The sequence below is a fragment of the Myotis myotis genome, unplaced genomic scaffold (genome assembly GCF_014108235.1).
Source record: "Myotis myotis isolate mMyoMyo1 unplaced genomic scaffold, mMyoMyo1.p scaffold_m19_p_1, whole genome shotgun sequence".
Classification (NCBI taxonomy): Eukaryota; Metazoa; Chordata; class Mammalia; order Chiroptera; family Vespertilionidae; genus Myotis; species Myotis myotis.
The window spans coordinates 173,652,925-173,669,815 of NW_023416313.1; the positions used below are offsets into that span (position 1 = coordinate 173,652,925).

A 16,891-nucleotide genomic window follows, 5' to 3' on the forward strand; every position below is an offset into this window, starting at 1 on the left:
GGTTTATTTCAATAGAGACATGCTGAATACAAAGGGCTGAAATAAATGAGTCATTGTTAACATAAAATAGAACATTTTAATAAAAACTAATATTTTCTCTTGAACATTAACTTACCAGACACTGAATAACTGCACAAATTAATAAGCACAACACAAATAAACCTATTTTTCTTGTTCTCTGAAAGCGAAATATTTCCTATTGTGCACACCAAACAAGTCACTACAAGACTAATGACGTGGCAATCGGCTGCTAAAATATTTGCTGCTTGCATTAGTGGGGAGAAATGGTGCGCCTGTACATAAGGCAGGCGCGTGAGGGAAATGGATGCAATACAATTATAGTAATCAGTCATTAGCGAACATTGTATTTTGTTATTAATAATTATGTATAACAGGATATTGCAAAAATTAAGTTACAAAATTTTTATTAAAACGCTTCTTACGTACCGTTATATTGACTGGTCTACAAAAATATTTGTTGTGGGCCACATGCAGCCCACTGGTGGGAAGTTTGACATGCTTGTTGTAGAGTTTTAGTACTTGCTCTTCTCTCTACTTGGGATGTTTTTATGTCGGATTTTCCCATGGATAATTGCTTCTGATCATTCAGGTCTCAGCTTACAAATTACCTCATCAGAAAAACCAACCTCAACCATCTAATCAATCAAGGTAGCCTCTCAATCACTCCTGATCACGTCACCTGATTAAATCTTTGTGTGACACTTATACTCTCTGATGGAATATATGTTTGAGTGTGGCAGGAAACTCATCTTATTCATTATTATGTACCCAAAGCTTAGAACTAGAGAGTTTGTGTATGGGTGTTATTACAAATTCAGATATTCATTATGAAACCTTGAAGTCCTAAGCTAGGTTGTGTGTGTAAAAGATTCTATCCCATACCACAGAAAATATCTCCACAGTCATTATGGTTAATATTTGTATAAAAAGTTTAAGATTTCTATGTATGAATGGGACACTTCATTAAGAGTAAGAGGAATATGGGGAAAAGGCAGAGAGAAAAATGATGAGATTTCGTCAGTATGCATTAGGAGAGACAGAAGTACAAACATAGCCCCCTTATAGAATTCCTTGACTTTACAATTCTATTAGAAAGGACAAAGGAATCACCATGCATAACACAACTGGAAAAACACAATATGCCTCATGCAGTGAGGTTCTAACTCAACTAAGCATGGTAGTTACGCTCAAAAGAGAGCAGTTTGGGTTGGGATAACCTAGGGAGAAGATGAGACTTGAGCTAAGATTTATAATAGGCAGGGAAAAGGGACAGCCTTCCACAGGAGGAAAACAGCTGGGGGCAAAATTTTGAGGCTTGACAGAAGGCATCTTTGCCTTGGGACACCTGTGGCACAGGATCAGAAGAAAGGGTTCACTACTGAGGGGTAATAAAGGCCTCAGCTTTGGCCCAGGGACAAGATGAGAAAGGTTTGGGGAAACTTGCCAGGGGACAATTACCTGAGCCAAGGATTTCACTCCAGTATTTCTCATTTAGTTAGGGCCAGAGCAGGTTATTGAAGTCCTTAAAAGCAGGGCTTATGTTGAGAATTTTGATCCATCAGTTAATCTGATCCGAATGGACTACATTGGGAGGACACAGAAAAGGCTTCAACTGTGCTCCCTGGGGTAGCTTCAGATATTACTTAGAGCGTCTGTCTGCTTTGGAGGAAATTGCTGTGTTTATTGTAGCACCTTACATGGGACTGAGAAAATTTAAATTTTCCGTATCAGAGAATGGGGAGGCATTCTGGGGCCATTCAAACCTCCCAGTTGATATTTCTTGTGATTCTTGCATGCTTCCTAGTCTTTCCTTTGAGACACAGCTCGTGTAGCTGAATTAAAAAGAGAGGATCAGACTGAGGTGCCACCTTCCTCCTCGCAACAGCCTTTAAAAAATACACACAACACCTTTCAACCAATTTAAACATTTGAAACAGGCATAAAGTGAAGGGGATTTTCAGATTGGTGTTGTAGAAAGAGCAGCTGGGCGTTTGCGTTTGAAAGCTGGTGCTGTCACTAGTGTTGTGCCCTGGGAATATTTACTTCCGTTCTTGTGCCTCTGTTTTTCTAAAGGCAAAATCTGAAATCGTTAAGAGAGGCTCTAAAGCCAGACACCAAATGTTTGGACTTACATTTCCCTCCCCAGATACCTCCCCTGGTGCCCACTCCAACCTTACCATTATATTGTTTCCTTATCTGACCGATGTCTGCCCTCTCCAGCACTCCGTAAACTCCACAATGGCAGTGGCTATTGTTGGGATCATGGTGGCACTGAGTAACTCTTTAAAACATATATATTGCTTTCAGAGAGGAAGGGACAGGGGGGGAGAGAGAGAAGCATCGATGATGAGAGGGAATCATTGATCGGCTGCCTCCTGCACGCCCCACACTGGGGGTCCAGCCTGCAACCCGGTCGAGCTCAAACACGGAGCCACGCCAGCCGGGCATGAGTAAAACTTTTTAAAATTTAAATTAAACGTTCACAGAATTGTTGACAGCATTGCAGAGAGAACTTTCTGAACTGACGGATGAAGTCACCACCCCTGCGCGCTCACGCCCAGGCGCGGCGCGACGTCCTCCTCGGAAACTTCCGCCCTGCGCACTCCCCCACGCCCCCCGCCCCTCTCCTTGTCCGTGTTTGTTTCCGGCGTTTCAATAAAGCTCGATTCGGCGCGAATAAAACCAGTCCTTCCGGGAAAATGGCGACGCCCTCGAGTGCCCCGGAGGCGCCGCCGGCCGCGGACCCGGCGCTGGCAGCGGGGGCTGCCGAGGGAGCCGAGTGCCCGCCGCCCCGCCAGCCGCAGCCCCCGCAGCATGTCCGCGCGGCCCCGCGGCTCCGAGCCGCCAGCTCCCGAGGACTGGGGGCGGCGGAGTTCGGCGGAGCTGCGGGACATGCTGAGGCGCCAGGAGAGACTTTTGCGCAACGAGTAAGCGTGGGTCCCGCCGCGCCGCCGCCGGGCTGGGTTCGGGCTCCCGGACGCGACCCTCCCCCCCCGCCTCACCCCGCCCCCGGCGCCCTCCCCGGGAAGGTGACCTTGGCGCCGGCCGGCCCCGCGGGGAGCCGACGGCCTACGCGCCGCGCGGAGCCGCCCGGGCCCTGCGTTCCCGCGGGCCGGCTCGTGTGCGCGCCCCCGAGCGTGCCCGCGCTGCCCGGGCCTCCTCGGCCTCCTGTGCCCCCCGGTGTGCGGTGCCCGACCCGAGGCTTGGGGCCTTCGTCCTGTGCCCCCCCCCCCCCCCCCATCGTGTCCCACACATCTTCACAGTTTCTCTCTAAGTCCTGCTCTTCCCGGATCCTTGGGGAGGAAAGAGGGGTTTGTCCGGCGGAGGAAGTTGGCCTCCCCTCCCGCTGGCGGGCGTGGTGGGTCTGGGCAGGGGCGCGACATAATGGGCGTGAAGTTGAAGGGAACCGGCCTTGGCGGTGGGGGGGGGGGGGGAAGGGTGACGGCGCCGGGAGGGCATCTGCAGAAGGTCCCGACGGGAGGGGGAGAAAGTGCGCCAGGAAAGCGGCTGTGGGCCGGGGAGCGCGTGGGCCGGGACCGATGTGAGCAGGTGGTTGGCGGGGGTGGCCGAGGTTCGGGATCCGTGGGGAACGTGGTCGCGGGGCGCGAGAGGACTCGGCTCGGGAAACGGGAACCCCCGCCGGGGGATGGATGTGTCGGAGGAAGAACGCGGGGCCTGCGGTGTCCCCTCCCTCCCTCCCCACTTCCTGGGCGGCTGCCGCGGGAATCGGAGAAGAAACCCAGCAAAAGGCACCAGGGAATCCGGGGGCTTCTTAGTAGACCCAGGGGTTTTGACGGTGAGAGTGGGTTTTTCATCTGTGGCAGCAAGTTAACTTTTGGGCCCCAGGGCCCCTCTTTCTACTCTTGGCGACTTACTGAGGATCCCGAAGAGCTCTTGTTTTATGTCTGTGGCTGTTTGCCAGTGCGTCAGGAGTTAAAGTGCGAAATCTTTAACACACAGGAATACAGGCAGTCCTCTGGTTACGTGGGACTCCATGTACCTTGCCAGCTCCCATTTCTTTATTTAAAAAAAAGTTCCGTCATTTCCACCTATGTACGTATGTGCTTTATGTTTATTATTATTTACTGTATTTACCACAAGGTCAGGAATAGTTATCTTTCTTTTAATTTTTTTTTTACTGTTTGACTTCATTACTGCTGTGTGTGCGCCCCATGTGAGTGACGTAGGTGCTCATGTGGGTGGGTTCCAACTTACACAGCAAAAATCGCTTTACCTCGCCTCGAAGGAGCGGATCTCCGACCTAACCTAGGACCTACTGTATACAAGCTCACACATTCTGTTAGCCAGGGCAGTGACAACCACATGTCCCCGTGGCTTCTGGAAGACTCCACTCTACCCATGTGAGAAAATGAGTGCGGAAATGGCAAAGCATTATTACGGAAATACTTTGGCTTTCCAGACAGGGCCACCTCCCCTCCCCAGAAAGGTCTTGTAGATCATTCATGCTTCTGTTGATTTTTAGAATATCTTATATAAGTGTTGTATAAAATACTTTTGCTGAAATCCTAATTAGATGAGACAGATGAGGCATATTCCCTATTCTTTCTGGATTCCCTTGTTTTTTTGGGGGGTGGGGGTTGGTAGTTGGATAATTACATTCCTGCTTTGGGGCAATTGGAAGTCAGGTTTTTAACATAAAGATATATTTTTTTTCCCCTTTGAAGATAATGCTTTGTCTTTATGTCTCAAGTTTAAAAACATGGCTCTAATGCATACATGTTCTTTTCCATTTGACAGAAAATTCATTTGCAGATTGCCCGACAGCGGTAAAAAGATCAGAGACTCTGTTGTCAAACTGAAAGCTGCCATTGCAGAACGTGAAGAAGTTAGAGGAAAAAGTGAACTGTTTCATCCTATTAGTTTAGACTGTAAACCAAGGCAAACAGCAATTGCAGTTGACGTGGACACAGATAAGGCCCAGAATTCTGACCAGATACTTGATACTTCATCACTGGTTCCTGGCTGTTCTTCTGTAGATAACATCACGTCATCTAACACAGCCTCACAACAGGGACTTGTTCATTCTAGTCACAGAGGTGATGAAGAGGCTCCCCAGGTTGGGTACCCAGTGAACAAGTGCCCAGCTTCCAGCAGCAGCGCCACCGCACCTTCCCCACCCGAAGCCAGTTGGTGTCTCCCTCAGCCTCCTGTGTCAGGTCCAGCAGAAGACAATTCTACCAGCTCCGACGACCTCTTCATTGACAGGCTACAAAGGATCACAATTGCAGACCCAGATGGGCAACATTCAGAAGAAAACACGAGGACTGAGAACTTGACAGGCCTTCGTAGTGGGACACAGAAGAAACCTCATTACATGGAAGTGCTAGACATGCGAGCCAAAAACCCAGTGCCCCCACCACGTAAATTTAAAACCAATGTGTAAGTACCCTTGGAGACAGACCTGTCACAGGGACATAATATTTGTTAAACTCAAAAAATTGGGAGAACGCTTACGTTCAGGGGACTTTGTGTGAGAGCTACTTGTATTTAGGAATGTGTACTGTGGAAACAGTGAGACGGGCCTGGCCTGCCTGGAGTGGAGGATTCATGTTGGAAAACACTTTAATATTTTAGCCAAATAATTGAAAAGGTTTTAAATAGCAGATGGAGTATTAAATTGCAGGATACTTAGCCAATATTTTATAATAAACAGAATTTATTATGACTTTTTCAGAACCATTTTCTGGTGTAGAGCTCCCCCTTTGATTAGAATGTCAGCCAAAGAAAAAGCAATTGCAGGAGCCCACGGGCTTTCTCAGCACAAATATTTTGTGTGCTCACTGGATATAGCAGCAGGTGCTGTGGTGACACAGAAGTAAAGATTCTGCTCATCAAAGAGTTTAGGCTCTAGATCAGGACCCAGGGCTTATACACTTGGAAGAACAAACCATGTAACAACTTCAGAGGGAAAGAAGCTGAGAAGAGGTTAAAAAAACTGGGGTAGGGCACAAACCCTGCTTCTAAGTTCCTTTTCATAGTTTTGTTTCTGAGCTCTTCAGAGAAAGAAAAGCTCTTTGAAGAGGAAAGAATGTTACTTATTTGTATGCAGATGTGGCATTCAAATCGGGGGAGGAACTGGTACAGCCTAGATTTACAAGGGTGTAGCATTATCAGGTACAAAGTGGAGCCACTACTGCCTGCCTTTGAAAAACTGAAGACCTCTAGTTGAAAATACCTAAAACCATTTTTATTGTTATAAAGAGACTTTAAAGTTTAATCCTACCCCACTTTAGCCTCAAAACGTTTTATTTCTTTCGTCTAGAAAACCAGGATTGTGTTATTAATTTTTAGGAGTAAAAAGTAGTCTTTGATTAAGTAACCTCTCAGGTGTGTGCAAAGAAGTATGTTTCCTCACTTCTGGGAAGACAAACATATAACAGAGAATACCCTGATCCCAGTTTTGTGATCCTGTCATTTAGCTGGAAGCGGGAGTAGCAGTGAGGGCTACCACGGGTTAAGGAAGTTGGGCAGAAAGAGCTCCTGTCCACTTAGAGCAGGTCAGGAAAGGCTGGGCCTTGATAGAAGGCCGTGGGCCAGGGGTTGAGGGGAGCATGAGCAGCTGCCTGGCAGTTGGAAAGTGGGTAAGGCTCCAGTTCTGCTCTCCCTTGGCCTCCACCTGCATGTTCTGGCTCCGTGGCCACCAGGATGCTGGAGGCTGCCCTCTCCCACCTCTAGCTTTGGTCTTTTGGAACCTCAGATTTACCTGCAGTTACCTATGAAATGTGACTGTGTGGGTATCCATGGCACCTCAGGTTTATCATGTACCAAGTAGAACTCATTTCTTCCCAAACTGACTTTCCCCATATTTCCTAATTCTTAGTGTCACCTCCTCATCCCCCCTCCCCTTCCCAAGGTGTCTTCCTTTTTCCTCATCTCCATATCTTCTAGCCATGAAGACCTACATAATACATTTCCTTTGCCTTCACCTTCTTTCCTAAGGGAGGACTGTCACCTCTCGGGCTATAACTATGGCCTGTTCCAGCCTCACACCTTACCTCTTCACCAGTCCATCTTCACTGCTGCCAGAATAAAACTTGTAAAATCAAATTGGAACCTGTTCCCCAGAATAGAGCTTTTCACTGTGTCTGGACCCAGTCTACTTCCCGGGCTTGTCTGGCTGCCTTTTCTGTACTCTCCCTCTTGCTCCTCCTGTGTGCTGCAGCCATGCGCTTCTCCGTCTGCTGGGGTGCCCTCCTCCCCTCACTTTCTTGGTGGGCACTATTCCAGGACTCCTCAGATTTCACCATCTTCAAGTTTTTCTGGCAACCTCCCTGTCTCCCATTAGAATCGACTTTTCCTTTATGTTCCCATGTACCGTATATAGATATGAATCATGGTACCTGTGGTGGTATACAGGGTAGGTTTACAGTTGTTCATATGGAAAATAGTACAATCTACACTAATAAAAGAGAAACATGGTAATTGGCGTACAACCGCTACCCTTCCCATTGGCTAATCAGCGAGATATGCAAATTAACTGGCAGCTAAGATGGCGGCCGGCAGCCAGGCAGCTGATGCGAACAGGGAGGCTTGCTTGCTTCAGTGATGGAGAACTCCAAGTTCCCCGCCTGACTTGCCGGCCTCTCAGCTGCAACTCTAAGTAACTGTGTTGCAAATATAGAAGCTAAAAAAAACCCAGAAACCTGCTTTACTCAGCGGGGCTTCAGCCAGCCGGACCGCAACATTGTTTCAAATACAGACGGTAAACAAAGGCCAGAAACCTGTTTTCAGCAGCTGAGGCCTCAGAGCTAAAGCTGGCCCAGAATAAAAAAAAAAAAAGAAAAAAAGGAGCAGTTGGGAGCTTCCGTCACCTGCCTGAAAACAGCCCTCAGCCCCTCACACAGACTGGCCAGGCACCCCAGTGGGGACCCCCACCCTGAAGGGGGTGTGACCAGATGCAAACAGCCATCATCCCCTCACCCAGGCTGCCAGGCACCCCAGTGGGGACCCCCACCCTGATCCAGGACACCCTTCAGGGCAAACCAGCCAGCCCCACCCATGCACCAGGCCTCTATCCTATATAGTAAAAGGGTAATATGCCTCCCAGCACCGGGATCAGCGGAGCCGCGAGGCCTCCCGGCACCGGGATCAGCGTGACGGGGCAGCGCCCAAACCCCCTGATCACCCTGCAGCTCTGTGTGTGACAGGGGGCGGGGCCCCAACCCCCCTGCCCCCCACGGGCCCTGCTCTGTGTGTGATGGGGTAGAGCCATAACCTCCCCATTGGCCCTGCCCTGAGTATGAGAGTGGCGGCGCCCCAACCACCTGATCGGCCCTGCTCTGTGGGTGATAGAGGGTGGCGCCCCCCCCCCCCCCATGGGCCCTGCTCTGTGTGTGATGGGGTAGAGTCATAACCTCCCCATCTGCCCTGCCCTGAGTGTGACAGTGGTGGCGCCCCAACCCCCTGATCGGCCCTGATCTGTGGGTGATAGAGGGTGGCGCCCCAACCCCCTGATGGGCCCTGCTCTGTGCGTGACGGGGTGGCCCCGCAACCTCCCCATCGACCCTGCCTTGAGTGTGATGGGGCGGTGCCCCAACCCCCCAATCGGCCCTATCCTGAGCGTGACTGAGGGTGGCATCGCAATGTCCTGATCCGCCCTGCTCTGTGCATGACAGGGGGCGGCGCCCCAACTCCCCAATTGGCCCTGCTCTGAGCCTGACCAGGGGCTGCACCTAGGGATTGGGCCTGCCCTCTCTGCCACCCGGGAGCAGGCCTAAGCCAGCAGGTCGTTATCTCCCGAGGGGTCCCAGACTGCGAGAGGGCACAGGCCAGGCTGAGGGACCCCCCTCCCTCCCCGAGTGCACAAATTTTTGTGCACCGGGCCTCTAGTCATTAATAAATAATATGGAATGAACTGTTGGGCATACTCACAACTATAAACCTCCTTTTGCCCCACCCCTATGTTGTGCTGAAATGGTTGATAAATTTATTTCCCTCTAATGGATAGTAAGCCCCTTTGCAAATGTTTTTTGAATAAAAAAATATAAAATAAAAAAAAGGTAGCTTCAGTTCAAGTATAAGGTTTGAAAAGAAAAGGAAAGGACAAAGCTACGGTTGAAGGCCCCTTGTGTGAGTGAGTGTGGTAGATGTATGTCTACAGGAAGGGGATGTAACAAGTTTCCCTTCTTCAGGTTACCCTCACATCAGAATGATTCATCGAGGCACCAGCAGAGAAGAGGGTCTCTTTCCTCAGAGGAGAGGCTGCGCAGGGATAAGCAGCATCTCGATGACATCACAGCGGCTCGGCTCCTACCACTGCACCATCTGCCTGCACAGCTGCTCTCCATAGAAGAGTCTTTGGCACTTCAGCAACAGCAGAAACAGAGTTATGAGGTATTTAAGAACATTACTTGTTTACTGTCTGTATGTTGGATGCTACTTACGTAAGTCAGAATTTACTTCAGGGAGGACGTATTTAACAGAGGGATTAGGTGCCAGAGAAATGACAGGTAAGTGCCATCAGCTCTCAGATGTGTGCCTCTAGTTTTCAGTCTTGAAGTTGATAGAACTGCAGGAAGCAGCTGGAGGTGATCACAGCAACCTGCAGCACCAAACGTATTCGCCAGGAAATGCTGCCACATGGCATATCTCCGAAAGCCCTGGCTCTTAGGACAGCAGGAGTATCACTTGTGTCTTCTCTCTTCTAAAGCCCATGGGAGAGCTGCTCGGTGGTGGGATCTAACCAGGACCTGCAAAGAGAACCAGGGAAATGTGGCTCCGGCTCCCATCTCCTGTGATACATGGGAGGGCATAAAGGGGGTGTGGGAACAGTGTTGTGTTCCAACAGACAGTTGGACACTAGGGTTAGAAGCCTAATCGGCAGGCTCTTATGAAGATAGAAGAATCTCCTACATACAGTGACTTAGTCATGTTTGTATAGGACTGTTTTTGAAGATCTGTATGTTCTACAAGAACTTTAAACAAGTATATTGACAATTTGTGTACAGAATAATGAGATGGAAGAAAATATGTGTGAGAACCTTAGTGAGAAAAGAAAGGGTTTGATATACTTAGTAATAATTTGAGTCTCCAGAAAAATAGTAGCCTAACATCTTAGTATTGCTTAGATTTTAATTAGGTAGTATACTAGTATAGCAGTTAATAGAGAACCAGGCTGCTATTCTGCCTTGGCTTTTCATAATAGCTCAGTTGGCATGGATTGGCATCGTCAAGGCACTCCTTTTTAAAGCCATTTTTCTTCCTCTCAGTGCATTAAAATTATACAACCATAGCATCGAAGAATTTTTTAAAAATTGTCTATATGGTCTTAAATGCCTGTCCTAAGACGTTTTTAGGTTGAATTACACCTGTCAGTTTGAAGTTGACTTCCTTGGCAGAGTAGTCGTAGCTCCTGCTTCAGTCCTACTTTTCCATCATGCCCATGGCCTGAGGGGACGGTCCTAAAGGAGCTCCTGTGGTGTGGGAGAAAGCATGAGGAACGTGAAGGGCAGAGCTAGAAATGAGTGTTGCTGTCTGCCATACATCCATACATCGGCGGTTTATCCTTGTGTGTATATAAGCACATTGCTAGAATCTGGAATTTACTTGAACACTTTTCTGCATAGTAATTTTCTTGGGACTTTATTTGGAGAAGGATAGTCAGCTTTCCAGTATTAACTTTTTGATTTTTATTGTGGCATTGAAAGGTAACGCATAAGCCTAGAAACCATGATTTAATCTAGGAAAGATGATTGTTAGTTCGAGAATCAGCACAGCATTAGTGATTTTTGACATTTGATAACTCAGATTGTTCTATGAGTTTGCATATACACATGTGTGTATCCACATACTTAAAAATATATCTGTCTTTCTAACTGTTGTAATGTGAACTGATTACTCAGTTTCTCATAAAGAGGTGGGATATTTCCATGCACTTCATTAATGGACGTCTGTAACTACAGCTGTAGCAGGCTAGTAGTTCTCCCAGCACAGCTCTGTTGCAAGCTGTCAGGCTCGGTGCATCACTGAAGAGCTCTAAGTTTAGGAATTGTAGGGACAATATGTGAGTGTGTAACTTCTTGCTTTACATTTTATTTTAAAGGAGATGCAAGCCAAGCTCGCAGCACAAAAATTAGCTGAAAGACTGAATATTAAAATGCAGAGCTATAACCCAGAAGGGGAGTCTTCGAGGAAATACCGAGAAGTAAGGGATGAAGATGATGTTCAGTCCTCTGATGGTGAATTCTGAAGATGGGCAATGGGGTACTTTCCTGACTCTGCCTGTTGAAATGTCATTTTCTTACATCAGACTTTCTAACAAGTATCAAGATCAGTGTCAGACGTTGAGGGAAATAATTTTATAAAGTTACGCAACGGTAGCTATAAAAATAGTTTGTCTTTCAGAAGATAACTTTCATGTACTGGAAAAGTTTAACATTTGAATGTTGTGTTTAAACGTATTAAAGTTTTGCAGAATGTTGTGTGTTGTCTGATATTTTAGTATATAGTAAAGAACATTTTTTTCCTCTAAGCCAAATGAAAGCAGGTAATGCTTTTTTCCCTTCTTTTTACCTCTATCAAATAGCTTTTATTACATGCCTTTCAGTGAAATACTTAGTTGTCCCAGGCATCACCTAAAATGAATTAGGAAGATACAGTTCCCTCTTCTTTTGAGTAATGAAGGGAGCAGTCTAAAGAATTCTATGCATGTTTGCATGGGCTTATTGAGGCACTGGATGGGAAATACCTAGGAAGACACTCATGGAAAAATGCTTAAATGTTTGTTTCCTTCTTCTGTCTTCCCTTGAAAGAATGTTATCTTTCTTCTGGTTACGAATAAGGACTACATTTGACTCTTGAACAGCGCGGGGGTTAGGGGTGCCAACCTGATGAGTTGAAAATTGTATATAACTATTTTTAGTTCATGTTGGAGGGTGGATGGTCTCTGAATGACCAGCTTTGCCCAGGGTAACGTGAAATATAGGAAAGTCTAAGATGACCGATGAGGTGAAGGGAGTAGCTGTTCATATACTTGACCTGATTTGAGTTCATTGCTCTTAACAGATGATAGATTCAGTTTGGTGAAAAAAACAGTTTTTTTTGTTTTTAAGCTACAATTGAATTATTGTCAATACATTGCCCCCCCCCCCCCAAAGAAACATACATATGTAGGCTACAGAAACCTCAATCTATATATTCATGTTTGTAGGATTATATGATTGTCTCCAGAGAAATTAACATGTATGTTATCAAAGATTTCTTTAATATGTTGGAGCTTTTAAACAGTGCTGAAAGCAAGAATAAAATGTTAATTAGAGCAGCTTCAAAATTTTAATGGTGATGTGTTACTGGTGCTTAAGACTTTTCAAATACATTTAGGTCAGATGTACAAGGAGAGTAAGGGCTGAGGTCTATATCAAGCCCCCATTGCCCCCAGAAAAGCAAATTAAAACTATACTGAGCTAACAATTTCATTATTTTTAGTTTGTAAAACTAATAGTAAATGATTTCACAGCATAAAGTTATTTGATTTTTTTTGTTAGAGGATGAAATAACACATGTTACTGGTATGTCTGGAAAGTAGGATAAGGTGGAAGAGTTCACATGCATACATGCATAATTGCTGTAATTCTGCTACCCAGAGAGGTTCTGTGAACACTTGGGTATATGTACTTGTACATATTTTTTTCTATACATAGCTATCCATGTATATTTTCAACTAGAGGCCTGGTGCATGAATTTATACATGTCTAGCAGCTAGGCGGTGGCCCAGCCCCCTGCCACCGCCACTGCAGGGTGATCGGCCACCCCCCCGCTCGCACCTGCCTTGAACTGGCGCCGCCCGCTCACCTGCTCCACCATCCCGCTGTAGCCCCTCTCTCATTGGGCCCTGTCGGGGCCCATTGGAGCCGTCAGCCTCTCCAATGCCAGCCTCTGCTGTTCTGCGCTGCCCCCTGGTGGCCAGAGCATGTCAAAGCAAGCGGTGGAATGACAGCCTGAGGGAACAATTTTTATATTAGGCTTTTATTATATAGGATAGTGCAATCACACCATACATTAACTCATAGTCTGCTCAATATGTTGTAAACATTTTCCCATATTAAATATTCTGCATTTTAGATAGCTGCAGACTATTGCATTTTATGGGTGTACCATAACTTTTAAAAATCAACTTAGTGTTTAACAGTTTGATTATTAATTATAACTAAATGATGCTATCAACTTCTTAAGAGATAATCACACATGTACAAAATGACTTATTTCCAGAAACTCTTTTTCTAGAAGTGAAATTGGTAGGTGAAAGGTAAGTGTTTGAGAATCTTTATATATATATGTATATATATATATAATCACTCATCACAAAGATTTTGTCCTTTTACATTCCCACTAGCAATACATCAAACAACCAGAATTGAAAATTGCTGTTCAGAATCTTTGCAAATTGAATAGTTGCAGAAAAGGATACCTATAAAATTGGTGTTTCTTTGATTACTTAATGAAGGGTTTTTTTTTTTTCATGTTTATTGATCATTTACTAGTATATACATTTTTGGGGGCATTCTATATTCTATCCTATATAATAAAAGGCTAATATGCAAATCGATCAAACAGTGGAACGACTCTTCGCTATGACACGTACTGACCACCAAGGGGCAGATGCTCAATGCAGAAGCTGACCCCTGGTGGTCAATATGCACCCACAGGGGGAGCGCTGCTAAGCCAGAAGCTGCACTCATGGCTGGCGAGTGCAGCAGTGGTGGCAGGAGCCTCTTCCGCCTCCACAGCAGCGCTAAGGATGTCCGACTGACAGCTTAGGCTGTCAATCAGACATCCCCCAAGGGCTCCCAGACTACGAGAGGGTGCAGGCCCAGCTGAGGACAACCCCCCCCCCCCCCCAGTGCATGAATTTCATGCACTGGGCCTCTAGTTATATATATTCTCTTGGAGAATTTGTGATTTTGATTGGTTTATAAGTTCTTTATAAATTAAGATGCCCATCTTTTGTTATGTTGTTATTGTTTTAGTGTATTATTTGCCTTTTAATACAGTTCATGGTGTTTTTGATGTAGAAGTTTTCTTTAGGATTCTACCTTTGCAGATATGCTTGTGCTTGAGCATGCCTTCCCCACTCCAAAGGTGGATACATATTTATCCTTATTTTCTTCTAGTACTTCTTAAAAATTTCACTTTTATACTTATCCTTAATTCAAAAGGAAATTTTTGATCCATCTCAAATTTATTTGGGGATATTGTATGAGGTGAGATTTAATTTTAATTTTTGCCAATAGTTGATCAATTGGTTTAGTATAAACCACCATTTCCCCACTGATTTGTAATGCTGCCATAGAATAGTCATAGATGTCTTGGACCTATTTTGTTTTCCCCACACTTTTTAGTAATTATGGCTTTAATTAGCATTAATATTTCATTCTTTAAAATTTTGTAAAATAGAGCCTTTTTAATTATAAAATTTTATAAACTGTAACGTAAAACAGGGGTGCTTTTTAATGGATAAAGCAAACAGCTATGTTATCACAAACCAGATGCAGAAAAGCTACTGCCAGTACTCCAGAATCTCCCTGTGTGTCCCCTGTTACCACCCCCCTCCCCCAAATATAACTACTATCCTAACTTTATGGTAATATTTCCCTCATCTTTAAAAAATGGTTTTACCAGTTATGTATGTAACTATTTAGTTTGTTTTGCTGACTTTTGACTTACAAAAATGAAATCATAGTGTACATTGTATCTGATGTCTTTCAACATTGTTTATAAAATTCACGTCATGTTTAAGTGTGGTTTATTCATTTTCATTGCTGTTTCATGTGCCATTCTGTTAATACCATTAGTCACTTCTATGATAGTTTTAGTTTAGGCTATTAAAGGCAATGCTGCATTGAGTGTCTTTGTGCACATAAATTTCTGTAGGATATTTACCTAGGAGCTGAAATAGAAGGTGGTGTGCACATCTTTAACATTGACTTCCCACCACAACCCATCCACCATGTGTGACACTTGCAGTTCATCCACACTTGGTATTGCCAGACTTTAATTTTAGCCAGTATGTGTTTACAGTAGATATTCATTGGGTTTTATTTTGCACCTCCCTGTTTGGAATGGCATTGAACATCTTCATATGGTTTAGTGGCCACTGGATTTCTTTTAAAAAGCGCCCATCCAAGTCTTTCCTTCATCTTTCTGTTGTCTTTTTCTCATTGAGTTGGAGGATGTATTCCTGATACTAATCATTATTTGGTTATATTTGTTGTAAATCTCCTTATCTTCTCTGGATTACTTTTCATTCTCTTCATGGTGGTTTTGATGAACAGAAATTCTAATTTTAATAGCAAGTCTATCAATCATTTATGTTTAGTGTCTTTTGTATCTTAAGGAATCATTGTTTATCCTGAAGTCATGAAAATATTCTCTTGCCTTTTAAAATCTTTTTCATTGAAAAATGTTTCATAATTTTACCTTTCCCATTACGTCTGTGATTCCACTTGGAAATTATTTGTGGCTGTGTGAGGGAGTATCCTTCTGCATAGCCGCTTGTCCTGGCATCATGCAGTGCACTTCCGCGTATTGAGTGTATGTATATGTCTGTTATTTTCTGGGTTCTCCCTGTGATTCCATTAATCTATTTGTGTTAATATTTCACCACATTATTTATGACAGCTCTATGGTAAGGCTGGAGTAAAGTCTGCCATCCTATTTTGCAAGAGTGGATTGGGCATCTTTGACCTTTTGCATTTTCATATAAATTTTATTTTATTTTTTTATTATTTTATTTTTAAAAAATCTTTATTTTTGAAAGTATTACATATGTCCTTTGCCTCCCTTGATCCCCTCCAGCCTACCCTGCCCCCAACCCCAGGCCCTCCCACCCCACTGTCAGCATCCATGGTTATGCATATATGCATACAAGGTCTTTGGTTGATTACCTCCCACCCACCCACCCAATCTCCCCCGCCTTCCCCTCGAGATGCTGCACTCTGTTCCATGCTTCCTTGTCTCTGGAACCACTCTGGTCACCAGTTTATTTTGTTAATTAGATTCCATATATGAGTGAGATCATGTGATACTTGTCTTTCTCTGACTGACTTATTTCACTTAGCATGGTACTAGAACTCCAGGTCCCTCCATGCTGTCTCAAAGGGTAAGAGATTTTTTTACTGCTGCATAGTATTCCATGGTATAAAAAATGTACCACAGCTTTTTTTATCCAGTTATCTAATGATGGACACTTGGGCTGTTTTCAGATCTTAGCTATTGTAAATTGTGCTGCTAAGAACATAGGGGTGCATACATTCTTTCTGATTGGTGTTTTGGGTTTCTTAGGCTATAGTCCTAGGAGTGGGATCACTGGGTCATATGGCAGTTCCATATTTAATTTTTGAGGAAACTCCAAACTGCTTTCTATGATAACTGCACCAGTCTGCATTCCCACCACCTGTACTAGGGTTCCCTTTTCTCCACATCCTCACCAGCACTTGTCATTTGTTGATTTGTTGATGGTAGGTATGAGGTGATGCCTCACTGTTGTTTTAAATTTGCCTCTCTGATGATCATTAATTTTGAACATTTTTTCATATGTCTCTTGGCCATCTGTATGCCCACTTTAGAGAAGTTTCTATTTAGGTTCTTTGCCCATTTTTTTTTGGAAAATTTTTTTGCAGGTGGAAGTGGGGGTTCTGGACTGGGAAGCAGGGTGGAGTGGGGACTCTGGACTGGGAAGTATGTGGATGGGGGGTTCTGGGCTGGGAAGCAGGGTGGAGTGGGTGTTCTGGACTGGGAAGCAGGGTGAAGTGAGTGGGGAGGGCTGTGGGTGTTACGGTTCTTTGCCCATTTTTTAATTGGATTGTTTGTTTAATTGGATCCTTTTGTTAAGTTGTATGAGTTCTTTATATAT

General features: G+C 44.8%; 1 protein-coding gene across 2 annotated transcripts; it reads left to right on the forward strand.

Moving 5' to 3' along the window:
* Positions 1–2,696: 2,696 nt before the first annotated feature.
* Positions 2,697–12,136, forward strand: POLR2M (RNA polymerase II subunit M). 2 transcript variants are annotated; one of them, XM_036302825.1, is made up of 4 exons: positions 2,697–2,948; positions 4,780–5,421; positions 9,174–9,375; positions 11,084–12,136. In XM_036302825.1, exons 1-4 carry the CDS (start codon positions 2,836–2,838, stop codon positions 11,228–11,230), a joined length of 1,104 nt encoding a protein of 367 aa, XP_036158718.1. In that variant the 5' UTR covers positions 2,697–2,835; the 3' UTR covers positions 11,231–12,136. The 2 variants fall into 2 exon arrangements, with proteins under 2 accessions (XP_036158718.1, XP_036158727.1); XM_036302834.1 differs by lacking the exon at positions 2,697–2,948 and adding an exon at positions 4,153–4,382.
* Positions 12,137–16,891: the final 4,755 nt, after the last annotated feature.